We start from the raw sequence: 26,729 nt of genomic DNA, 5'->3' as shown, positions 1-26,729 counted from the left end.
AATATGCAAATAGAAACTATCTAATATACTAAAGACTAACTAAAATGACCGTTAAAAAAACATTATTATATTCTAATACCCTTGTAAAAAACCCTATGTATGCTCCAATAGGATTATCCATGCCAATGAACAATGTTTCTATATTCCCTTGTTTTGAATTTTAATTTTCTGAAGATATATATAATGCAAAGAGAATGCTAAATGTAACAACACAACTTTCAGCATTACTTATAATTTTAATGGAGAATGGAAAGACAGAATTTAGTACATTATCATGAACTGAATATTCAATCAATAATGAAAACCTGATTTCTTCCGTAGCATATTCCTATGTGCTACCAGTTAAAGGAGAACCCGAAATACATATCAAAGGCGGCTTCCTAACACAGCGTTCACCATTTCCATCTCCCACACAAGTCCAAACCCAATCGCACCAAGCTGGTACAGTTTATGTTAATCCTAATGCAGATTTGCTGCAAAATGTTATTGACGTCCAGCCCCCAAATGAAATTGCAGGATGCACAATGCTGGTTGCAGGCTAATTCCAAAGTGCCAGGCTGATTGCTGATTATAGCCGCAGGTGGTTCCAGTCTGTAGGTGATGCTCAGATAGTATTAATTTAAGCTCCAACATACAGCGGCTGCTACCTCCAGCTTCAGACGCAACCCCACACTTCAACATCCAATGCCCAAACAGCCAAACTCGGCTCCAATCAGAAACGGCAGGCAATAAGGATTGACATCTGATGTCAATCTGATTTCATACATTGCTCACATTGATTACACCCCTCACTTCACCCATGTCAGCTAATACACAATGAGATTTGCAGCTTGCAAATATCAGTACTTCCAGCAACACAAACGTAGACTTACAGCAGTAAATCACAAGCCTACACTTTCAAGATCTCCAATACAAGCTCTCAGCAAAAACGAGAATCTCCACACCTCCAGAATCAGTAACAAATTCTCCAAGCCACAGGAATACAGTAAGGAGATTCGGCAAATTGTTTATAACAATACAATTTGCAATGAAATTACCAAAACAATCTCCCAGACACAGGAAACACAAATAGGAGATTTCGATAGTGAAATCACTATACATCAGCAGTGACTTCAAGCATCAGAAACTCCAAAGACCCTTATACTTCAGCAAGGGCTCACAATTCAAACTCAGGAAAGCCACAAAGGCACAAAAACAAATGTATAATCAAGTGTGTCCTTCCCAATGAAATGAGCTCTCATTTATAAGCTTTCATTGGCAAAAGTTTCCATAAAACTCCACTTCAGAAAATCTGAAAGTTTCCCTAAAGAACTTAAAACTAGAAACATTCCCCCTAAAGAACTTAACACTAGAAACATTCCAACTTGCTTTTTAGAAATATCTATAAAAGTCATTATTATAATAATATAAACATTATTATAATAATGCAACTCATTGAATAATAAATAAGTAAGAGCTCATGCAATTATTAGCCTGATCAACTGCAAGTCACGACCAACTGCCAAGACACCCACTGCATTGCCAAAAATAGCAACTACTATAAATAGACTTACTAAAAATAGTAAATCCATAACTGGGACCCCCAAAACACCCTGTCAGCTCACGAGGGTCGCTATGATGAGCTAACTTTATCAACCTCGCGGACTAGACAAAAACGGGGAAATTACAACCCTCCCTTAATGGTCATTGTCTAACTGATGTCTTTTGGTCACAATTTTTTCAAACAATCTATCGTTGTTAAGACCCTCCCTTGAATTTGTAAAATGTTAATAATGAAGAAGCCATCCAAAAAAAACAAAGAAGGGTACCCCCTTCTTCAGAATGCTTTGCAACAAGAGACAAGAGCCTTCCACTGACTATGCCACTAAGATGAGTCTACCACTAACCCTCCCAAAATTAGAAAATCATTTGACCAGAAATCATCATAAAATATCCAACATTTGACCAGAAATCATCATAAAATATCCAACCTAATGTTGGATAACAGAGCTGCTCTTTCCTAGAGACAGAAACAAACACCTGGAAGCAAAGAATATTGTTGCTTGAAGGTTCAATAAAACCCTTTCTTAGAAGCCCTAGATAGTTTGGTAATTTGGATGAGAATCCAAATCAGTTCCCTTGGTGGATCCGCTACAAAATTCACAAGTGCATTACATTGTTCAGTTTTGTGGACAACCGTCCTACTTTAAACGATCATATTTCCAGAAGCTTTGATGATATTGGAGTGGAATCATGTGGATATGTTCCATTTAAATGTTATGCATGTTCTAGCATTGTAACAACAATATATTTGATGTGCATCCATGTGTAATTAATATCAGAATCATTTTCAATAGATTTGTCTTCAAAATCGCTTATTTCCTTCGAAATCTATATCATTTCTTTTGCATGTTTAGTTTAGCATGTTTGTATGTTGTTATTATATTGTAATGAAATGAAGCAAAACATGTCAAGAATTAAATCCCAAATCCAATTTGAAATTATCTTCTTGTTTGTGATATTTTGTCCGTTATGCACAATACATAATCCTTAAGTGTATATGATAGAATATAAGATATGCCTGACTGTGTGAAACCCATCTTGTAAGAAGGGCATCATGTATAAGAGGAGGGTTGTAAAAAGATTATGTAAGTAGGCCACCCTAGAGTCGACCACATAACTTGCTCCTAAGGACAAGAGGGAACTTACATAGAATAACCAAGAACCTCCACTCAACTCAGCAATGATGGCACTTGTCTTTAAGAGGATGAGACACTAATAGGAAAAGCAGGTACAAGAAACCCACTAAGGAAAAAAAGAGGGCTCTGGCAGACATCCACTCTTGGGCTTGGTGTAGAAATGGCTTTAGGCAGACGTGTTGTATTTCTTCCTCCAAACCCTTCTGTGCTTGTAGAATATAATGGACAATAGATGAATTTGATGTTATCTTGTCTAACCTTAATAATTGGAAATTCAAATACATGTATTTATTATTTGAATATGTTGCTTATGTCATGATTGCAGGATTCAAATCTGAGTCATATTATTTCATAAAATATTTAATTGGCAAGATAACTCTAACCCTAATTTGTTGCAATTGTGATTCTATGGCAAATTACTAAGGGACATTACAGTATTCCAGAAGAAAAATCAATTGCCACATATTTGATATAATGGCTTATTTGATCTCATCTTTCCCACCCATCTCAATAATAGATATGACGTCAACTACCACAACTCTTTTAATGGCCTAGACTAGGTCATGTTCTGGAAATATTGCACAGGATACATGGCCTAAGTAACTGTGTTATCCATGGTCTAAGTAACTATGTTATCCATGGCCTAAGGGAACAAAAACAAAAATTTACAATCTTTAGAAAAACAAGTATCGGAAGCAGGAATCAATAGATCAAGAAATAGTTGAAGAAATGGAATGAAGCAGAAGATTGACAAAAAGTAATATCCCATACGTTGGAAAATTTTTAAAAGTTCTTGTACACAGTATTAGAAACTTCCAGAAAGTTTATTTCTGGTGTTGAAAATCGTTGATGTGATTAAAGTGAAGTACCAGTTAAGTTCATCACGTAGGACATAATCACACATGTTACTTAAGTTCACCTAAGTACCACACAGGATTCTTCCCTTTTTAAGTGGATAGTTAGTTACTTTTCCACCTCATCTAAAAGATTAAGACACTTGTCACAATAAATAGCAAAACTCAAATATTAGGTGGATTATGTCTACAAATTTAATCAAATTTGAACATGACATTTCAAAAAGACAAAAAGCATGAGCTTCAGAGGTTCCTGAAAAACTATATGGGTTTTTCAGTTTATTGGCAAATACCTTCCTAAACATATTGTGGCAGAACAGATAATACGTGGATTGAAGCCTTTCAGAAGCACCCTGCTCAACAACAAAACAAAAAAAACATAGGAAACTCAAACAGAGCAGCAATACAGTAACAACATCCAGTTCAAAATTCTTTGTTGACTGATTACATTTATTTCTATACAAACGAAATCATAAACTATATCAGATAGACAGATGAATTTGTATTCTTAATTTAAATATCTTGCTCGTCAAATATAAATGAAAAACGAAAAAATGACAATAACCCACCTTCAAAGCGGAAATTGGGTACTGTGCAACGGATTTATTGATGGGTTTGGTGCCAAACTGTCGAGCGAGTGATCTGTATTGATCCAATACGTGATGATTCGAACCATGACTAAAGAGGTTTTGGGTTTTAGTTCTGTCAAGCAACAGATGAGCTAATCTTCGCTGCCACATTGTTGTTGAGAATTCAAACCTAGGTTAACCAAGAAGTTTTCTTTCTCGCTGTTAGGAAGGGTTTAAGTACTACAGGTAAGCGTCTCGGATATGTTTTCACCCTGCAACCACATTCGGAGAGAACCGAATAAAATGCCTTCTGCTATTGCAAAACTTTTATGCTAAGAGGCTCCACAGAGAAGCTAACATTTCGTGAGTCTTTCAAAAGCCTACACTACAACTTCTGCGAAGGGCGTGGGAGATTTTCGGCCACCATGAATGAGGCATTTCACGGTTTCATGCAGCTGTTCAGTCAATTTCATTATTAAAAATGAAATAAATATTTTTATTTAATTAATTAAAAATAGATTTCTATAACAATAGATATCTTATTAATTAAAAATAAATTAATTAATTTTTGTATGACAATAGAATATAAAAATTATTGTTATCTATTTTTATTAATTAAAATAATCAATAAAATTAGTCTTTTTATTAAATAAACATATCAAAATTTAGATAAACTATAATAAGATCCTTACTCTCAAATAAAAAATAAATATCATCTATTTACTTAATTTAAAAAAAAAAAAATCCACTAATTCAAACAAACAAAGGAAAATGGCAAGTTTCCTCTTCGATGTCATTGATATTGGGCATATGGAAGTGTGTTGCTTCAATGAATGTGCAACTTTATATTTTGAAAATGTTGAAGTTGGGGCTATATACACAAGTGTCTCATAGGACCATTAAATCTACAAACAAGTTTTACAAGTTGAACTGTCAAATAGAGATCACCATAACAGATGATTCAAAAGAAAATCTTTGTAATGATGACATCTCAGTTCCAAAACATAAATGCTCTTTTATAACCATCGATGAGATTGTCAATAAGAATAATAGTTATTTAGTTGACATTGTTGGAATTGTCACATGTGTTGATCTTGCATCAACAAAATGAACATGGGACAACACTGAGGTTCTTCGAAGGAGCATTAAATTGATAGATATGTCAGTTGACACTACTATTGTGACTCTTTGGGGACAAACATCTAACAAAGAAGGATCAAAGCTCCAAGAAATGTACCATCAGCAAAAGGCAACTATTCTTGCAATAAAAAATTAGGCATGTAACAAAGTATAATGGAAAGGTAATGAGCACATTGGTGACTACTCAATTATTCATTAACCCTGATGTAGTAAAGGAAAAACAACTACAGCCTTAGATTTCAAAGAATGGCGATGATATGCTGGCAACAACACAACTTACAGATGTCCCTCAACTATTGACAAGAAAATTCTTTAGCAGTATTGAAGAGGATTGTTCAAAAACTCCAAATGTCATTTAATGCAAGGTTGAAGCAACAACACTATACATCAACTCAGATTCATTTTGTTATCCAACTTGCCCCAATCAATCACAAGGAAAAGAATGCAAGAAAAGAGCAACAAAGATATTAAAAATGAGTAGTATGCGCTAAGTGTGAAAGAACCTTCAAATAGTGCAACTATAGATATGTTCTTCAAACAAAACTAAAAGATCACATAGGTATTGTATAAGCAACTACATTTGAAGAAGTTGCAACCAAGATGATGGACATGTTTGCAAGAGAATTATATATGCTACAATACAATGAAGAAGTAGAGGGAAGTACTGAAGAGCTGATTCAAAAAGTACAATATAGCCAATTCCTCTTCACAATATAAAGCAAAAATGAAACATAATGATTCAACATGACAAAAATCAACAATCACCGAAGTCAATGTAGTTGTTTTCGCTGATGAAAGAAACTACCTCTTAAATGAGATTCATAATACGTGCAAAGCTTCCATGACTTAATATCTCAATGCATTCAAATATCTTTACAGTGTTTTTTGCTTAGAATATAAGTTCTACTTTGGGTCGTGTAATATCAAACAATGATTTTCTCTGCAATAGGGCTCCAAGGTCCCTTCAAAACTTGTCGTCTATTTTTTTTAAATAATATTGTTTACATCATAATTGTTGTAATGTGATTGATGATATATACTATTTTGCATATGAAATGCCAATTTAGCATTTGTATGTTTAATGTGAGAAACTTGGATTGCTCTTTTCTCTAATCTGTCAATGTAGGCTTGCAATATGATAGAGTTGATTCATTATTATTGTAATATGAAAAATGAAAAATACTATTCAAGCTATCAAACAGCCATTTACGATTATGTGAATTGCACAAATAATTGTGAATGTTATTTTAAGTATTCAGCCAATGTACTAAATATGCTTCAAATACAATATAGTATGTTAACATTTTACACTCTTTTCTCACATCTCAAATGAATACTATCAAATAAAACCTTCAAACATATAGGATAATTTGGTAGAGAATAATAACAACATTTTATAAACAAAGTTTCTTTCTTTTTTAGATCCTGAACATGAATGCAGAAGATGCTGAGACACATTACTCTGAACCACAAAAAATACAAGCACAATCTCGTAAAATAAGTCACTTGTATTATGCTTGACATAAAGAGGAAACAAGTGCACTTTGTGCCATACAACCTCTCTAATGCCCAAAAGAAACATGCATGCCTCTAATACAAATCCATGCTCAAATACCAACAAATATTGTAAATCAACATACTAGTAATCTTGCAGAAACAAGTGCACGAACACACACAGCTGAAAATGACAACACAATTCATAACATGACAATCAAAAAGTCAAACAAATTTTTAAAGACATTTGTTTTTTGAAAAAAAAATGATGCACTCTCAACATTAGAAACATGCAACATATGTAATGAATGCTACCCTGGTATGCATGCTTGTTCAAAAAATACTATTACTACTTGTAGAAGATGCATTTATGAAAAAGGAATGCATCAATTCTCCACAACTAACAATATGAACCCATCTAAACAACCATTAAAATGTTACAAAACCTCACTTAAGTAGAAGAGATGCTCATTTCTCATGTCAAATTGATATTGTAAGTTACCCATACTTATAGAGGTCAATACAAATATAGTGGCAAACAATTAGTTTTCTCCAAGATATTAAGATAATAGAAAAAAACTCTTCCATAAAGAGTTAAAGATCTCAATGTAGTAATAGTTCAAAGGATAGGTACAAATGGAAAACATTATGATTGCTATGTTTGTAGAAGTCGTGTTGAGATGCACTAGCATATAAAATAAGAAATGACCCCTACCAAAGAATGTAGAACTCAATGTTGATGCTCTATTAGTGTTGCCTAACTCTAATACAAACATTGTAGAAATACCTGATATAATTGAAAGTGATAATAAGGAAACTATGACAATAAATTGTGACATTGATAATAGCCAAGGTGGAGAGGATGTTGAAATAGAGTACTCAATGTCATTTATGGAAAGACTACTAAATAAATGACAAGAACTAAAAATTATTAAAGAATCTTTACAAATCAAAAATAAGGTTGACTTCATTATTGATTGGCCACAAACAAGCTCCAACCCATTAATGAATATATTATTGAGGGCCTATTTGATATGGCATTTCCCAGTCTCTTTCCAAATAGAAAAGGACTACTGCTACAAGCTATACCTAGGAAGGTACAACTTAATCAATATGCAGTAGACCTTATGTGCTTCCATGATAATAGATTCAATCAACCTCCACATTTTCAATACTTTATTCTTAATCTTATGATGTGGCATCATAGCCAAGCTTTGGTAGTAGTCTTCATCAAAACAAAGTTAGATGACAATATACCAATAATTGTTGAAGACTTACAAGCACACTTGAAAACATTACCAGACACTCGATTATCAGAGGAACTAATGCACTTTGGGAGTACATTATGAGGAACAAGAGCATATTGAAATAAATGCCACTTTTATTTGACGGCTACAATCAACCAAATTGGTTGCCCAACATTGTTCTTCACTTTAAGAATAGCAAACACAAAATGGCCTAACCTGCATAGGCTTTTTCAAACAAACAATACATCAACAATGTTCAATAACAAACAACACAATGAAAACATAATTAAAAATCTACACACCACAACTCTCTACCTACATCAACGTTTTTCAATATTTCATGAAGAGTTAATTGAGTATTGGCGCTACTATGAATGGAAACATAGAGGATCTCTACATATACATGGATTAATTTGGCTACCTAATGCACTTGATATGGATGCAGTTGATTGGGGAAATAGAGCCAAAGTTATCAAAGAAAAGGATTCCTTTGACAAGTATGTTACTGCATAGAACCCACATTCAAAAATATCAAGAGAAAACATGATACAAAGATCTCCTACAAATGACACATGCATGTTCAACACATCTAAAATCTTTGCAATATAACCCAACAATTATTATAAGGATTTAACAAGTCATGTCCAAAGACACACAAAATACATAGAATGAACTTGTCTTCATAAAAAAGGGAACCAAGTAGAATGTAGATATAAAGCTCCATGGAAAGAATGCATGGAATCCACCTTAGCATGCGATGAATCAAACCAAAAATCATATGAACCATCAAGAAATGATGATAGGATCAACACCCATAATCATGACATCCTCTCAATATGGAGAGCTAACATAGATTGTAAACTAGTAATCTTGCACCATATTTGTTCTCAAATACATTGCCAAGTATGCATCAATGGCAGAAAGAAAATTAGCAACATGTGTTGATATGTTGGTAAGGATTCGCTAACATGAAACATTACAACATCCATCCCTCAAAGAATTCCAAAAGTTTGTGTTAGAGATTTTTTTAGAGAGAGATATAGGAGCAAAAAAAAAGAAGTGTCATATGCTTCAAAAATTATTGCTTGTGATATGCAATTGATAATTTATATCACTAAATATAGGTAAAAAGGTTCTAAATTGCCTAAAGAAAACAAATGATGGAAATGTGATAAAATCAAACCATATGCAATCCTACATACAATGACCCAATCAACTAGAAAGGGTAACACTAATTGAGTTAACAAGATCTTATGCACATCTTCCTTCTCACAAAAATGCAAATGAAACAAATGAAAAGAACATGTGGCACTATAAGTGTTTATGCAATTTTACACCACCCTAAAAGATGAATCAAAACATTATCAGACATTTTTTTGGAGTGAGTTACTATTATATAAACATTTCCAAATATGTGATGAAGAAATTGGGAAAACAAAAGAAGAAATCATTGACAAATGGAAGCAAATGAAAGTGCAAATATACACTGCATGGCACGTTCATAGAATAGATGAAATTGAAGCTAATATAGATGATAATACCTCATATGATAAAGAAATAAACACCCAAGATGATGTGAAAATAAATGAATGGGAGCTACTATCTCAAATGTGACTTGCTAGTAGTTTCAACTTAAATGCTCTTGCAATGCTAGGTCGACGTCATTTTGATAACAACAAAATTTGGGAAAACCACTGTTAGGGTTGATGAGATAGAAATAAAAATTACATGGAAATATAACTAATATAAAAATATATATACAAAGAAGAGAACACAAGACACAAGGATTTAACGTGGTTCGCTCAATACCTAGGCTATAGCCACCAAATAGCTAGTCCAATATTCTTCTTATTGATTGATTACAAGCTATAATCCCTTACAGCTTAATACCATAACAAGAAGCTACTTTCTCATCATACACTAATGAAATCACTAACCCTAAGATATTTAATACAAGCTTTTTCCATTTAGAAAATTAGAGTTAGATTATTTTGAAAAGTTAGCCTAAAATACCCTTGATGAGTCAACCTCGGCAAATGATTGACGAGTCAACTAAAAAATCCTTGACAAGTCAACTAGGAATTTTTTCCCCAACTGATACCCCAAACTCCAAATAATTTATGATAAGTGTATTGTATTTATCTGATCATTCACGACAAATCAACAATCTCCTACTTGGTGACTGATCAAGCTCCATGCTAAACAACAATCTCCCACTTGGAGACTGATCTTGTTGCAATAGTGCTACTACATGAGGCTCCCACTGGATCGAACCACTTGGGATTGAGTTGTTCCTTTATTTTGTTCACTATAAAAGACCAATCGAAGCTGAAGAGGACTTCATCTTCTCCCTTGTCGCTATCTTTGTAAACATATCTACTGGATTATCATCTATATGTATCTTGTCCAACTTTAACTATCCATCATCCAAAATTGATCGAATGAAATGACATCACAATTGTATGTGTTTTGCCTTTGAATGTAGAGCAAGATTCTTGGCAAGATGAATGACAATCTAGATAACTATTTGTATATAAATAATTATCCCTCTATGAATAGTCATATCATCTCCTTGGTTGCCTCTATAGCAGCAAAATACTCTGTCTATGTAGTGGATAAAGCATTTGGATCACTGTTGTTTCACCAATAGTAAATTAATAACCTACAGTATTATGCCTTATATCAATATCCCCTACCAAATTTGAGTCAACCTAGCCCTATAAATTAGTAATAGATCCCCCAAAATGTAAACACTTACTAGATACTTGTCTCAAATATCAGAGAATCTATTTAATTGCATTCCAATTCTCAATCCCAAGATGACTTATATACCAACTAACAACTCCCACTACATGTGTAATATATGGCCTAGTACATACCACGACATACATTAGGCTCCCTAGAAATGAAGCATATGGTACCTTGGACATCTTATCCTCATTTTCTTGTGTCTTTGGACACATCTCCTTAATCAACATTAAATGACCAAGCAAAGGTGTGTTGATAGCTTCAGCATTCTCCATAGAAAAATATTGCAACACCTTCTCAATATAATCAACTCGAGATAGAGTAAATTTCTTCTTTTTCCTATCTCTGTAAATTTTCATACCAAGGGTTTTTTTTGTTGCCCCCAAATCCTTCATAACAAATGAATGTGTTAACTATTGTTTTAGCTCCTTAATGTGATCCATGTTATACCCAGGGACAAGAATATCATCAACATATAAACATAAAATAATGCAGTTGTCATTGTCTAACCTCTAAAAATAAACACAATGATCTAAATAACACCTTGTGTATCTATGCTCATGCATAAAAATGTCAAATTTAAGATACCATTGCTGAGGTGTTTGCTTCAAACCATATAAACTTTTCTTTAATTTGCACACTGATTTCCCCTTACTTTTGACCTCAAATCCCTTTGGTTGTATATATATATATCCAAATCACCATGAAGAAAAGCTATTTTAACATTAAGCTTCTACAAATGCAAATATTTAGTAGCCATAATACTTAAAACAATACAAATAGAAGTCATTTAACAATTGGAGAAAATATCTCATCAGAACCAATTTCCTTTTTCTGCAAAAATCCTTTTACAACTCACCTAGCTTTAAATTTTTTCTTGCCTCCATCCTTTTCCTTCAATGTGTAAACCCATTTATTCTATAGAGTCCTTTTTCCTGTAGGTAACTTACATAAATCCTAAGTCTAATTTTTCAGCAAGGAGTTCATTTCTTCTATCATTGTAAACTCCCACTGAATATTTGCATCCATCTCCATATCTTTATCAAAACATTTATGTTCACCATCATCTGTTAATAAAATAGAATACAAAGAGGGAGAAAATCTTTCTGGAGGTCTACTTAGCCTTGTTGACAATCTAAACTTCTTTGGAGTTTGTGGTATTTGTTATTACGGTTATTGTGAAGCATGAGGGACTACTAGAATATCATCTTTTTGAGTGTCATATAGCACTACATAATCATTTTCTTTCTTCTCATGTTGATGCAATAGATCTTTGTACAACACTTTCTCATTAAATATGACATCCCTACTTCTTGCAATTTTATGATTTTCAAAATCCAAAATCCTATAACCAAATTCATCAATTTCGTATCCAATAAATATACATTTCTTAGATTTGTCTTCCAGCTTGGTTCTATTTTTAGAAGCTATATGTGAAATTGTTTCACAACCAAAGGTTTTGATGAAAGAATAACTCACCTTCTTACAATTACATGCTTCTTCTAGAATGTCACAACCCAAAGGAGTAGAGGGACTTCTATTAATCAAATATATACATTAATATTGATAGCCTTCACCCACATGTTTAAGGGTATCCCAACATGTAACCTCATGCTCCTTGCATGCTCCATTATTATTTTGTTCATGTGTTTAGCCACTCCATTTTCTTGTGGAGTCCTTGGAACAATTTTTTTGTCTGTGAATACCATTTGTGGAACAATAATTGTCAAATTCTTTATTGCAATAGTCACCTACATTATCAGATTTGAGACATTTTAGCATTTTACCAGTCTCATTTTCAACCAAACATTTCCATTTCTTAAAAGTTAAAATACATCATATTTATGTCTAAGGAAATAAACCCATACTTTTCTAGTTGTATCATCAATGAATTTAACATAATGATGAGAGCCACCAAGGGAAGATACATGATCTGGTCCCCATACGTCTATATGCACAAGCAATAATTTCTTATTTTTCTTTTCCTTCCCACTCTTCAAAAAACTCACTCTCTTTTGTTTTTAATGCACACAACTTTCATATAAATCCATATTGATACATTTTAGACCTAGTAAAACTTTCTTTGAATGGAGTAGTTTCACATATTTCTCACTCATGTGCCCAAGTCTATTGTGTGAGAGTATTGTATTAGAATCTATAACAAATGTTTGTTGTCCTTACTTAACTACAACAATGTTTCCTAAACATTCATATTTCTATGAAACAATTAAAGTAGATGGAACACTATGACCTATACAAAGATATAAGGTGCTTACTTTCACACCTTTTTCTACTACAAGGGAACCTTTTGAAACCTTCCAATTGTTATCATTAAAAGTGACTGTGCAACCCTCATCACCTAGTTTCCCTTCTAAAATTAAATTCCTACTTGACCTTGGAACATGTCTTACCTCTTGTGGTAGCAAATGATTCCCATTCTACAACTTAATCTTAATATTGCCTTTACCAACAATCTCATAGCATTCATTATCTTCCAAATAAATAAGCCCAAAATCTTCTTGGACATAACCAAGAAAATAACCTCTATGGGGGGTGCATGAAATGAAGCCCCTAAATCTAAAATCCATGAATCATCAACACTTTCTAAAGAAAGAAGGAAATCATTCTCTTTGGGTTTATTACTTTTCATATTTACCTCCTTGTTCTCTTCTTGTTTGTCTCCTTTATTGTTCTTTCAATCCAAAATTCTTTCTTCGTATGTCTAGGTTTCCCATAGTACAAAAAATATCTCGATCATCTTGATTGAGACATCTTCCCCTTTGATTTTCCTCTTGATTTATCATTATTTCCATAATTTTTTCCTCTCTCATTTGTTATGCCTTGACTCTGTGCATTCAAAACACTTCCTAATGTAGATTCACCTGAGCTTTTCCTAAGAGTTTCCTCACTCAAAATAACACCTATCACATCATCAAATTTTAGGGCATTAGATCTAGAAATAGAATTACTCACATCCATTACTATGCCATTCCAAATTTTAGGGTATTATCATTGATGTCAAACCTACTAGAAGGACATCTACTAACAATATAGAGTGCCATTTCAATTGATTGATGAAGAGGATTTGAAAAGAGAGATAATTAGATGAACTAGTGAAGTTGTTAAGTTAAGAAGAGAAAGTATGATGGAATTACAATGGGCATTTGATCAATTATTATTTGACAAGATGATGTATTATTCAATCATCTTTTGAAGTATGGATGTATTGATTTAAACACAAGCATTTAAGCTTAGTGAAATGTGGTCAATCAATGAAGGAGTTGAAACAAAAGATTAAGTAACTTAAGAGTTAGTCGAGAAAACATTATTAGCAAAGTAATAGTTATGGTCAAGCAAGAAGAAGAAGAAGAAGAAGAAGAAAAGTGTAGTAGCAACCAAGCATAGTGAAGACCGAGCAAGCCAGTATGAGTTGAGTGAGACAAAACAATAGTGACTGAGCTACACAGTGTTAGTCGAGTGACAAAAAAAGTTACAGTTTGTGGAAAAATCAAATTTGTAGCTAACATACCTAAATTTTTGGATTAGTCAAAATGCGTGGATGATAAGGATTGATGAGATGGTGTATTTAATGCATGAATTTAATTTTTTATGTGATCAAAAGCAATGATTTAAAGAGAATATTCTAGAAGTGTCAAGAAAGGAGTAGAAGGACAAAAGGATGGATAAATTCGTTGGATCTAACCTAAACCTAATATCTATAGTGATGTTTAAGTGGAAAAAGATCAAAATTACCTAACTAAGGAGGCATAAGAGATGTTTTCTAAGGTCAGTTCATTGTTGATTGGCGATCTTAAGGTGAACCTATGAAGAACAAAGTAGCAAAGAAGAAGTGAAGGGGTTGATGAAGTGTGATTGCTTGAAAGGATGTCAAGAAGATCAATGATGGAGATGTTAATGAGGTCTAGTAAATGAACCAACAATTGAGTTGAATGGAGATCTAAATTTTCAATGTGAGTTGTATCCTACAGATCAAACCCATCGTGACAGTCAAAATCCTTTAGTCAAGGTTGATGTAATAGTCATTTTGTAAATCCTTTAATTGAGGTGACATTCTAATGGAAGGATCCAAATTCCTCTAACTAGGTCAATCCTAACTGGGTGATTAAATCCTTTAACAAGGTCACACCTAACAATGTGTTTTGTAACCTTTAACATGGTTGGCTCTTGACTGAGCTCACTTCAGAAGAAGGAAAAGTGGCAGCATGTTACTTGGTGGTTTTTCCCATATTGGGTTTCCACATTTATTATTGGTGTCATATATGTGTGATTGTTATGTGTGATGCATGTTATTTATTTTATTTTAGGTTAGAGAACTAAGTAATGAATAAAATATTAAGTTTCTATATGGACAGAGTCATTTTGTGAGATTGTTTAAGTTGTATGAAGTTAGCAAAAGTTGAATTTGGTACATCTAGACCTAAGGATAACTGATTCACCCCACCTCCCCCCCCCCCACTTCTCATTTATTCTAAATATTCTAGCAATTGGTATCAGAGCACTTGGTGCTTGTAAAGAAAGTTTCAAGAACTTAAGCTAATTTGATCAAGATGTACAAGAGAGAGGTGCCTAAGGTGAACAAGGAGAACTTCCCAATATGGAAATGATTGATGAAATTACATCTATCTAGAGTTGGAGACTTTGCATCAAACTATCTAGAAAATGAATACATTGAGGTTCCTAGACCCATGACTATTGAACAAATGAAGGAGAAGCAAGAGCATAATCAAATGATGATAGATCTAGGATCTTCCCTAAGTTATTTTGAATTTGGTGATGTGAAGGAATGTACTAATACAAAGAAAATATGGGACAAGTTGGCACAAATTCATGGAGGAGACAAAAATGTATCAAGAGACCAAGTTGAAATCTTGAGAGGTAAATCTTGTGACATGAGAATGAAAGAAGGTGAAATTGTTGCATAGTATTGTGGTCAAATCAAGGAGTTTGTGAATGCTATTAGAGGAGCTAGAGGCATCATATCTGATGAGACTATGATAAGTAAGGTATTGAGGACTTTACTTCCTATCTATGCAATTAGAGTATCTGCAATTCAAGAATTAAGATGTATATCTTGTAATGATCTAACCTTGGATAGTATAATTGGTAGATTCACTGCATTTGAATTGTCAATTTTTGATAATTATTTATCCACTAGTACTGAATGTGCTTTAAAGCCTCAACTAATCCTTGATGGATCTAAGAGAAAGACAAAGAGTAGACATGTGGATAGTGATAGTAAACTAGATGATGATTTTGATGATCTTGAAGCATTACTGGAAATAAGGTTACCAAGAGAAAAAACCAAATACAAAGGTAAAATACCTATTATCTAATTTACATATAACAAAGTTGGTCATATTGCCACAAGATGTCCTAATAGAGATAAGAAGGAAGAAATGAAGGATGGAAAATATAGAGGAAGAAGAGAAAGTAGAGACAATTTGAGATAACTAATACTACAAAGGCAAAGGTAATAAATCATGTTACATTGCTGAAGAAGATGGTTTTGATAGTGATACTAATGAAAATGATGAACAACTTGTTTATGTTTCAATGAAAGATGAATCTGATGAAGATGAGAAAACTTAATTGATTTCAAATGTGAACAAGAATGACAGATGGATACTTGATAGTGGTTGTTTACATCATATGATTGGTGATACAAGTAAGTTTGAAAAGATAGAACATTCTAATGGAGGAAGTGTTAAGTTTGGTAATGATGCACCATGTTATGTGAAAGGAAAATGATCAATTAAACTAAATGACAAGATCATATGTGACAATGCATATTGGTTTGATGGTTTACAATATAACTTATTGAGTGTGGCATAGTTTATCAGTTCAAGATGAGTTAAATTTCAAAAGAAGAAGGAAGAAATCTATGATGCTAGTGGTGAAATAATTGGAAGTGGTTATCAAACAAGAGTTAACTTGTTCTACCTAGACCTATCTAAAGATACTTGTGTATTTGCACAATTTGAAGATATTTGGTTATGGAATAAGAGGCTATGTCATGTGAACTTTGATGATTTGGTAAGCGTTAGTAAGATGAAAAGATTAAGAGGATTACCAAGATTGGGAAAAGCTAATAAAGTGATTTTCAAACAATGTCAAATGGGAAAAATGACAAAGTCTAGTTTCAAGAGCAAGACCTATTATTCTAATGATATTTTGGAATTGGTTCATACTAATTTATGTGGTCCTATTGAAGTGAAAAGCTATTATGGTAAAAATATTTCATTCTATTTGTTGATGACTTTTCTAGAATGATGATTATGATGTTTCTTAAGGAAAAATATCATGTATTTCAAATGCTTAAGTGGTATTTGGCTATAGTTGAGAAAGAAACAAGAAAGAGTTTGAAGTACTTGAGATCAAATAGAGGAGGTGAATTCATATCAGATGAGTTCAACATATTCTACAATGATAAAGGAATAAAGAGACAAACGAGTGCACCAAGGACTCTACCACATATTGGAATAGTTGAAAGAAAGAATAGATCAATCATGGGTTGCATAAGGACACTAATGATAGAGAAGAATGTTTCACAAAAATACTAGAGAGAAGTTGTAAGTACTGCAATCTATACTTTGAATCGAGTACAGGTGAAGAAAGGTACAAACAAAACACCTTTTGAACTTTGGTATGACTATACACCTAATGTCAATTATTTCAAAGTTTTTGGAAGAAAATGTTATATATTAAAGGATGCAAGAAAATGAAACTTGATGCAAAAAGTGATGAAGGCATATTCCTAGGGCATTCCACTAAAAGCAAGGCATATAAGTTTTTGAATTCTAACACTAATAAAGTTGTAGAAAGTGCAAATATTAGAATTGAAAAATTTGTAGAAAAGAATAAAGAGGAATGTGAGAAAAAACCTAAAGATTACACAACATTTGTCTATATATATGAAGGTCAACTTAGCAACTTACCTAAACTACAAAAATAGGCTGTCGAACATTAGTAGCCAGGTTGTGAGGCCTCACCCAATCTGCCCTAGCTTAGATGTCGTATTTGCATTATGATACTTCTAATTCAACATTTTGATACACTTTTGAGACTATAGGGTTAATATCTGCATTTTGATGATCTACACTTATGTCTACACATTAAGACCTAATTGATATATTTAATGATCTCATTTCATGTTCTAAATTATTTCAATTGCTTTAGTAGAAATTGAATTGTAGAAATTGCTTGAAATGTCAAATTGTAATGTTTAAATAGAAATCAGTGTTAAAGGATAGATTGTGATATGTAATAGGACGTAATTCACATGCATGGTGACTTAATAGTCATCAATTTAGTATTTCATCACTATGATAGAAAATAGATTATAAGGTTGTTCAGAATGTTATTAAGTCATGTTAAGAAAAGATCAATATTGATATGTAGGGATTGATATTTTAGCGTTTTGAATATTTTACATGAAAGTGATTAGAAAAAGGAAAGTTAATTTGAAATGATAAAATATGAAAGCCTAATGTTGAGTAGGATAATGATTTATTGCACATATTTACTTATTGCTTACATGATTTTCTTGGACTATTGATGCTTGAGTTTAGTGTGCAGGAATTTGACCATGGGGTTTAACGGGGAACCAAGGCTCAAGTCCTTATTTCCCCAAGGTGAATCTTTGGAAGATTCAAAGCCAAGGTGAATCTTTGGAAGATTCAAAACCTCATTGTGATGTATTTATTTTGTAAATTTGAGTTTTCATGTGTAGTAAATTTAAATTCATTAATACATTAGAGACATGTCATTTAGGATTTGGAAAGAAGTAACCTAACCTAAACCTAACCCCAATGTAGTACCCAAGTTAACCTCACATGGAAAAATGTTATGAGAAGTCTCCATCAAGGGAAATTCGAATTCCAACCTCCTATTGACTTATAAGGATCAAAATGTGGTCCCAGGGGGTTATTTTGGTGAAAAATAAGTGCTCTCATGATAGTAATATGGGTTGGGGGTCTAAATTTAACTTTTAGTAGGCCTAGATGACCTTGGGAACCCTCCAAACAAGTCACTTTCAAACCAATTCGAAATTTGAGTTGTCCCATGAGTTTACCCCCACTTTTTCCACTTAGTCAAAGTAGCAATTTTGGTAGGGACAAGGGTGTAAGAAATAGTGGCTTGATGTTTTTGCCAAAAAAAGATGGGGGAGAGTCTTTTTAGTGGACTTGGACAAACTAGTAGAGTGTCTACCCACTCTCTAACTTTAGAGACTCTTAGGGTTTGGAAGCTTGGGAGGGAGCTCTTCTACGAGCATTCATTACCGTTTTTCAAAGGAATTAAAGGTTGGTGTTTCTTGCCATGTAGTTAATTCCTTCCATTTTGAAGTTGAATCTTGGTATTGAATTCATGAGAATGTAGGTATTGAGAATATTATTGTAAGAAAAATGTGTGGTATCATCTTGTAACATGTTGTGTTGTGATGAGAATGAAGCTTGGATTTTCATTGTTTTCTACTTTTGATTTTCCATGATTTTGTGCATGAGTGTTGTTATGGGTGTGAGGGCTTCACTCACTCTTTGGGAAGGGAAGAGAAGTTCAGGGTGAAGGGGTTAGTTGGGCTTGAAAATGTATTGAGAACCTTGGAGTATGGGCTCCATTGTATGCCATAATAATTCATATCTTGCTGGGGGTGATAGGGGAAGTATGATGTATGAAGGAAGTTTATGGAGTATGTGCTTCAAGAGAGCTACAACTAATGGTAGTGTGTTTGGAGGATGACTGTGAAAGCCCTGAAAGGGCATGAAATTGTTATTTGGTGAAAGCCCCAAAAGGGCATGAAATTTTGTTTATTGTAGGTATTGTTTGATATGGCAAATATCCATTTGAAAAGCACACCTTCACCCTATGTTTATGGTTCCATTAGTGAACCATTGTGAAATATCCTTGGTATGGAGTTGTTCAAGTTTTGAAATGTAATGTATATACATTTGCAAGATTGTATGTGAAACTATGTTTGAGTCTTGTTCCTCGAGCTTGGGGCCTTTGTTGTTTTGTTGTGATGCACTTGCAGATTTGTGTTCAAGAGAGCAATGACAAAAGGCTCAGAAAGATTATCTTGTGGATGTTGTTTGGAGGAGAAAATCAATCATTGTGCATTGTAATTGTAATGGAGGATCTCTCTCTATCTTGTTCTTCTATTGTGATGTATGATTGCATGTTAGTGATACGGGAAATTTAAGAGATGTAACTGTATCAATGTTTAGCTATATACATTTATAAGTAATTAATGAGGAGCTAAATATCATTGGTGATATAGTTGGAGTGAGGAAAAAACTCATTTCATATAGATAGGGCTTATACTTAATGTTCTTAGGAATGATTTGACTTTAGTTGTATTATGTTCATTATTGAATCATAGATAGAAAATGCATTTAAAGAATTATTGTACATGTAAAGACTTCAATAATGAATTTTAGTTTAGAGAGCATTTTTCCTTGAGTTTGCAACACATGTATAAAGTTCATTGATGTTACAATGGATCTGGTTCAATATAAGGAATGAAATTGATAAAGTATGGCAAATAACTTCTATGAACAAACTGTTAAGTTGCAAGGTTATATTCCTATGTTCAAATGGTTTTATCATTTTTAGATATATTTATTAAAATGTTGATAACAACATCAAAAATATTACCAAACTCAAAAGAGGTACTAGATAGCATCATAGTAATGCCATCAAGAGCTTTAGAACTATAGAGTTGAATAGAGATAATAATTCAAGTAGATACTAGAGTAAAAATAAAATAAGGAAATACTATATAGAACTATAATATAGACTGGGAGAGAGTATTTCACTCTCTAGAATTTGTATGCGAACTAGGAAAATATCCCATTCCCAAAATACAAAGCAATAAAATAATCTACAAGTACATCTCCATGATTCCCTTCTAAAATAATAATTAATTATGCCCCTAACATCTCCCTATAGCCAGAACTACAAGAAATTCATAAGTTCGAATAAGACAACCTCATGTCCCATTGTTATTCCAATTCCATACATATGCCTATTAGAAAATAAATAAAAGCCTAACCTAAGACCTGGTCCCCATTGAAATCATCAATACAGGAAGCCATGTTCAAGTCAAAAGCAAGGAAACTTTTAAGAAAGGAGTGCCTCTATTAAATGGAAGGAAGGGAGGGTGGCCCCCACAATTCCTATGTGCTCCACAATATGCCTTATGCATTGGATCCTGGCCCCAAAAACCCTCTACCTTGTATCACATGCCATTAAGGGTTATTGTCAATGTTTGCTAGCCACCACCCTAGGACTGTCTTTAGTGGGCACAAGGGTGTACAAAATGTTTGGAGAGAGAGAGAGAGAGAGGAGTCACATGACTACCACCATTCCCTTTTTTCCTTCTTTCAAGATGCCTCAAATAGGCTGCACATCCCTCTCCTTTTATCTCACACATGTCACCTTTAAATGAGTTCCCATTTTTCAGTTGAAATTAGAAAGAATGCAAAGTTGATGGGATGGCATTTAGGTTAGAACAATGAGATGGTATGTGGGTTAAATAAGGGAAGGCCACGTGTAGGTTTGAGTTAGGGAAAGATAGTTTAGGATTAAGAATGTTTTCTTTGTAATTGTTTTAGGATGGTGGAACACATAGGCTATAGAGGAAAGCCATGTGAATGGAAGGGGCACCAAAGGATAAGGGATGACACATCTCTCCCACCATTCCCACTTATTTTTCCCCCACAAAATGCCTACTAGGTCTGCCCAAAAATGCACTCACATCCCCAAATACCCCACTCACATGCCTAGAAAGGAGGTTGGAATAAAACACTTGGGATGGGAAAGAGTAGTTCAAAGAGAGTAAAGAAGGTAGTTAGGAAAAGGTTGTAAAAATAAATAATATTGTAAGTTTAGTACAATCATAATGGGTGGATATATGAGAATTAAGGTGAATCATGTGGAGAGATTGGATTCTTAGGAAGTGGAAAATAAACATTCATATTGTTATGCGATTTTTAATGGCATAGTAGTTATTATAAATAAATAGTATGTTATAACATGTTATGTATTTAGTAAATAAGGTAGTATATCTCTTAGTATATTTAATGATGTGAAGTTAGATGTTAAATAGTATATTCCAACTATGTAGTATATAAATGTCAGACATTATAATATTATATGTTGTTATATAGAATGAGTAATATTATATTTAAATATATAGTAAATAACATTTATGGTACATCATTAGTAATAAGCAGGTTTTAACACATCTATATGTGTTATATGAAATAATGATAATCATGATTGTAAATTACATATATTAGGTCATTTGTGGTATGACAGATGATTCTTCCTCTTATGGAAGTTGGAAAGAGACTAATAAATAGTTAATAAGCTTATTATCTCATAATGCAACCAATATGAAATATTAAGTGGAATTGAGTAGTAAATAAAGCTAGTAGTTAGTTGGTTAGTAGCATGATGTCATATAATTAGTAAAATGATAGTTTTATAGATTAGATAGTATGTGAACTAATCTAATGATTTATGCAGAAGAAGGGTGAGGTATGTAGAATAATTAGATGGGTATTTACATTACTCAAACAAATTATATCAAGGAGATATTAAAGACTTTTGGAATGGAGGATTCAAGACCAGTTGGAACACCTATGGTTATTGGTCATAAATTATCAAATAATGATGATTATATTGAGGTGAATCAAACACTATATAGGTCAATGATTGGAAAAATGCAATATGTTGTACATAACAAACCTAACATTACATTAGTAGTTGGCATTGTTGCTATATTTTTTGCTAATCTTGGATAAAATTACATGATGGATGTGAAAATGATACTGAGATATCAAAAACGAATAGGAGATTATGGATTATGGTATAAAATGATTGACAAATTTGAGCTAAAAGTGTATACATATGCTGATTTAGATGGAAAAATTAATGACAAAAAAAGTACAAGTGGAGGTGCTTTCTTTCTAGGTAGAAATTTTTTTCATGGACAAGTAAGAAGAAAAACTATATTTCTTAATCCATAGCAGAGGCTGAGTATGTTGTTGCAGCATTCAATTATGTTAGCATGAATGTTGATGATATTCGTTTGGGGGAGTAACATAAGCATTGCTAGAACAATTAGAGAGATTGTTAGTATGATTGACATGTTGCATTCATGACTATGTTTGTCATTGATGTCGGCATAGTATTGTTTCTATAAAGACTGGTAGAGCGCCAAATAGATAACAAAGGCATACAGATTGTGTATTGATGATGAGATCAAGCACAGTTGAGGATATGTTTGACATTGTGCCCTAATGTCATGGAAAAGTGCACATGTAGAGAGTCAAAGACATGCAAAAGTTATTTAAGAGTTATAGAAGACAGTGTGCAGATAGAGTACAAGAGAACTAGTTTTTGATGTTTGGATTGTATCTCTTAACAAGGATATAATCTTGATAAGAAAAATTAGATAGTGGCAGTAGATAGTCTGATGATGATGTCAGTGAGTGTGTGAGGTTCAAGGTTGCATGTGTGAGAATTTGTATTTATTGTGAGTCGACAATGTTTTATAATTGTGAAAAGATGCAATAAATTGTGATATCTTAATGAGGTCCTATGATAATTAATTGGGAAAGCCTCAAGGGTGACTTAGTGAATTATTTTGAGGATATCATATAAATGAAGGTTATTTTCCTTGTATTGAAGTATGAAATGCAAGTGTTGCAAGTGAACCTGTATTGTGATACGTGAAGTTGGTAAATGCATGCAAGTGATCAAAGGGATCAATGCAATACATGTTTGAAGATCTAGTATTGAGATCTAAGAAAGTATTTGGTGTGGTATTGGCACAATAAGTGGAAAGAGAAAGAGCTCAAGTTGAGGAGATCAATTTCATTTCTATTATTTTTCAAGAAGTAATATAGAGACCAGTTGAACAGTGACTTCAGTGGTCTTGCTCCTAAAGTTGTTTAGACAATGGGTCCATCTACCTTCCACAACTCTTAACAAGGTTGGAATCTTGTAACAAAAATTCAAAGTCTCCTAATAGGGACTAATATGTATTGAATGTATTTCATTGGCTCCTAACAGAGTCCATCCTCTTACAAGGAACTTTTATAGTAGTAAATCATTTTGTAAGTACCATCCCTACCGAGGTTTTCCCTTTGATCAAGGGTTTTCCTAGTTAATATATCTAGTGTTATAGTGTATGTGTATGTTCTTATGGTTTTTGATTATATTGTTCACATGCTTAAGGTTTAATAAGGTTATTAAAAGTTATATTGATTTGATAATTGATTCACCCCTCTCTCAGTTATCTTGGTGGACTTTACTTTCTAACAATTGGTATCAGAGCATTAAGTCCTTAAAGGAAAAACTTAATAGCTTAAGGAGATCAATGGAGGGTCATTTTAGAAAATAAATTCCTAAGTTTGATGGAGTTAACTATGACAAGTGGAAAGAGAAGATGAAGACACATTTTCTATATATGGGTTCAAGATATTAGCCGATGACAAAGAATGAAAGGAAGATTATGGAAGAAAGCAAACTTGAAGAATGCAGTGAAGTTGAAAGAGATCTATTTATGTGCAATATGCTTGCTAGAGAAGCATTATTGTCATCTCTTCCTGAAAATGAATACAGTAAGGTAAAATCCTTAGAAATATCTCATAAAATTTGGATAGCTTTGGAATCTACTTTTGAAGGTGATAAGCATGCTAAGAGAATCAAATTACAAAATAGGATATTTTTGTTTCAAGATGTTGAAATGATGGAAGATGAATCTTTAAGAAGCTATATTGGAACAATATCATAAATTTTTGTAGGAATAAGTCTTGTAATGGATCTAAAGATGAAGATGAGATTGTTTAGAAGATCTTGAAAACCTTGACACAACCATTCAAGCAAACATCACAAATGATTGAGGAAGTGATACCTTGTATTAATAAGTTTATCAGAGAGTCTCCTCTTGGAAGATTGGAAGCAATAGAAGTGAGCTTGAAGTAGATTGGATATTTTACTAGATTGGAAACCACTTTTAGTATATTAAGTGTTCGCCCTTACTTTTCAAGAAGTGCAAGCACGAGTTGAGACTATGCTAGTAGTAGCAGATTTGGGTCTAAAGAGGATAGAAGGATTGAAGAAGGAATTTCCTTTCTTGTAAGGAGATAATCAAACAATAAGAGAATATTTAAATGTTAGACTTGTAATGAATTTGGTCATTGTGCTTCTAAGTGTCCTAAAGCAAAGAAAAATTATCAGAAGAATTTCAAGTCTAGAAAGCCTAGAGATTGTTTGTATGTAAATGAAGATGCCGAGTTTAATGAAATAGTTTAGAGTAAGAGTGATGATGAGTTAGGATTTATAGCTATAAAATAAGAAAATCCTAAAATAGAAGTTAGAGAAGAGAAAGCTCTAGTTTCACAGGTTGAAAAGAAAACTGATTGGATCATAGATAGTAGTTTTTCACATCATATGAGTGGTGACATGAATAAATTTGTTAAATTTAGTAGTCATGATGGAGGTATTGTTAGAGTTGGTAAGAATGTGACTTGTCATATCAAGGGGATGGGATCTATTACTCTTGATTGGAAAACTAACATAGATGATGCTTATTTTATTGATGGATTAAAACATAACTTATTGAGTCTTGGACAGTTGGTTGATAAGGGATATCAATTAAAATTCACAAATAAGACATGCATTATCAAGGATAAAGATGGTAAGTTGATTGGAAATGGTACAAGATCCAAAGATAATGTTTTTCAGTTGAACCCTTCAGAGATAACATGTTTCATTGAAAAAGTGGATAGCATTTGGTTGTGTCATAAAAGGTTTTTTCATATAAACTTTGATAATATTGTGAAAGCTTGTAGTACATTTGTTTCTAGAGATTTATCTAAAATTGTGAAGCCTAATAATGTTGTATGCAAAGAATGTGTTATGGCTAAGCAAAAGAAAAGATCCTTTCCTAGCAAGAAGTTCATTGCAATAGAAAAATTGGAGATTATTCATACAGATATAAGTGGTCCTACTAGAACAAGAAGATTCTATTGTGAAAGATACTTCATGGTTTTTGTTGATGACTTTACTAGGATGATGTGGGTAGTGTTCCTTAAAGGAAGGTCTAAAGCATTTGAGAAGTTTAAGTTGTTTAAGAATAGAGTTGAGAATAAGTCTGGAGTGAATATTAAATGTTTAAGATTAGATAGAGATGAAGAGTTTACCTTGAACAAGTTTAACAACTTTTGTTAAGTGAATGACATTAAAAGACAAGTATCAACACTTGAGACTCTTGAGCTAAATGGAATCTCTAAAAGAAGAAATAAGTCTATAATAGAAGTAATGAAAGCCATGGTTTGAGAATGATTTATCAAAGACATTTTGGAGAGAAGTAGTCAACACATTAGTATACACAATGAACATAGTACATATCATAAAGGGTACGAGCAAGACACTATATGAACTTTGGTTTGGACATGCACCATCATTGAAATATTTTAGAATTTTTGGAAGTAAATGTTATATCAAGATAGATGATGAGATTAGTAAGTTTGATGCAAGAAGTGATGAAGGTATGTTCCTTGGTTATTCATTGAAAAAAAAAATTTATATATGTTTTAATCAAAGAACTAAGGTTTTTGTTGAGTGCACAAATGTAAAAGTGGATGAAAAGTTCAGAGTCAAAGAAAAAATTCTGGATTATAATTTTTATGAAGAAGAAGAGAATCCTAAGCCTATCATAGAAAATGTTGAAACCTTTTTTGAGACTAAAAATGATTTGCAAAATGATATTTAGGTTGTGGAACAAAGAGAAGAACCAAGGTCTAAGCCTAGAGAAGAAGTAAGAGTTGAGTCAGTGACACCTACACCTAACAAGAATTTGACAAAGAATCACCTAATTAATCAAATTATTGGAAGCAAAGAAAAAGAAGTTATCACAAGAAATAGAGTTCATAAAGAATTGTATTTAATTTCTCAAATTGAACCAAA

General features: G+C 32.9%; 1 protein-coding gene across 2 annotated transcripts in view; it reads right to left on the bottom strand.

Annotated features, from left to right (window-relative positions):
- COX15 (cytochrome c oxidase 15) overlaps nucleotides 1–4,575 on the bottom strand; it is a 133,899-nt gene extending 129,324 nt beyond the window's left edge. Inside the window, exons 1-2 of one of the 2 annotated variants that reach the window (XM_089787556.1) lie at nucleotides 4,102–4,575; nucleotides 3,826–3,885 (exon numbers count right to left, since the gene is read on the bottom strand). In XM_089787556.1, coding sequence (XP_089643682.1) covers nucleotides 3,826–3,885; nucleotides 4,102–4,272 — 231 coding nt within the window. In that variant the 5' untranslated portion in view covers nucleotides 4,273–4,575. The remainder of the gene's footprint in view (nucleotides 1–3,825; nucleotides 3,886–4,101) is intronic. The other variant, XM_089787562.1, reaches the window with a different exon arrangement.
- Between the last annotated feature and the right edge of the window lie 22,154 nt (nucleotides 4,576–26,729).

Source organism: Cupressus sempervirens, chromosome 1 (genome assembly GCF_028749045.1).
Source record: "Cupressus sempervirens isolate cs-2001-9-10 chromosome 1, ASM2874904v1, whole genome shotgun sequence".
In the NCBI taxonomy this organism is placed as follows: Eukaryota; Viridiplantae; Streptophyta; class Pinopsida; order Cupressales; family Cupressaceae; genus Cupressus; species Cupressus sempervirens.
This window is presented reverse-complemented; position numbering and strand designations above follow the sequence as displayed.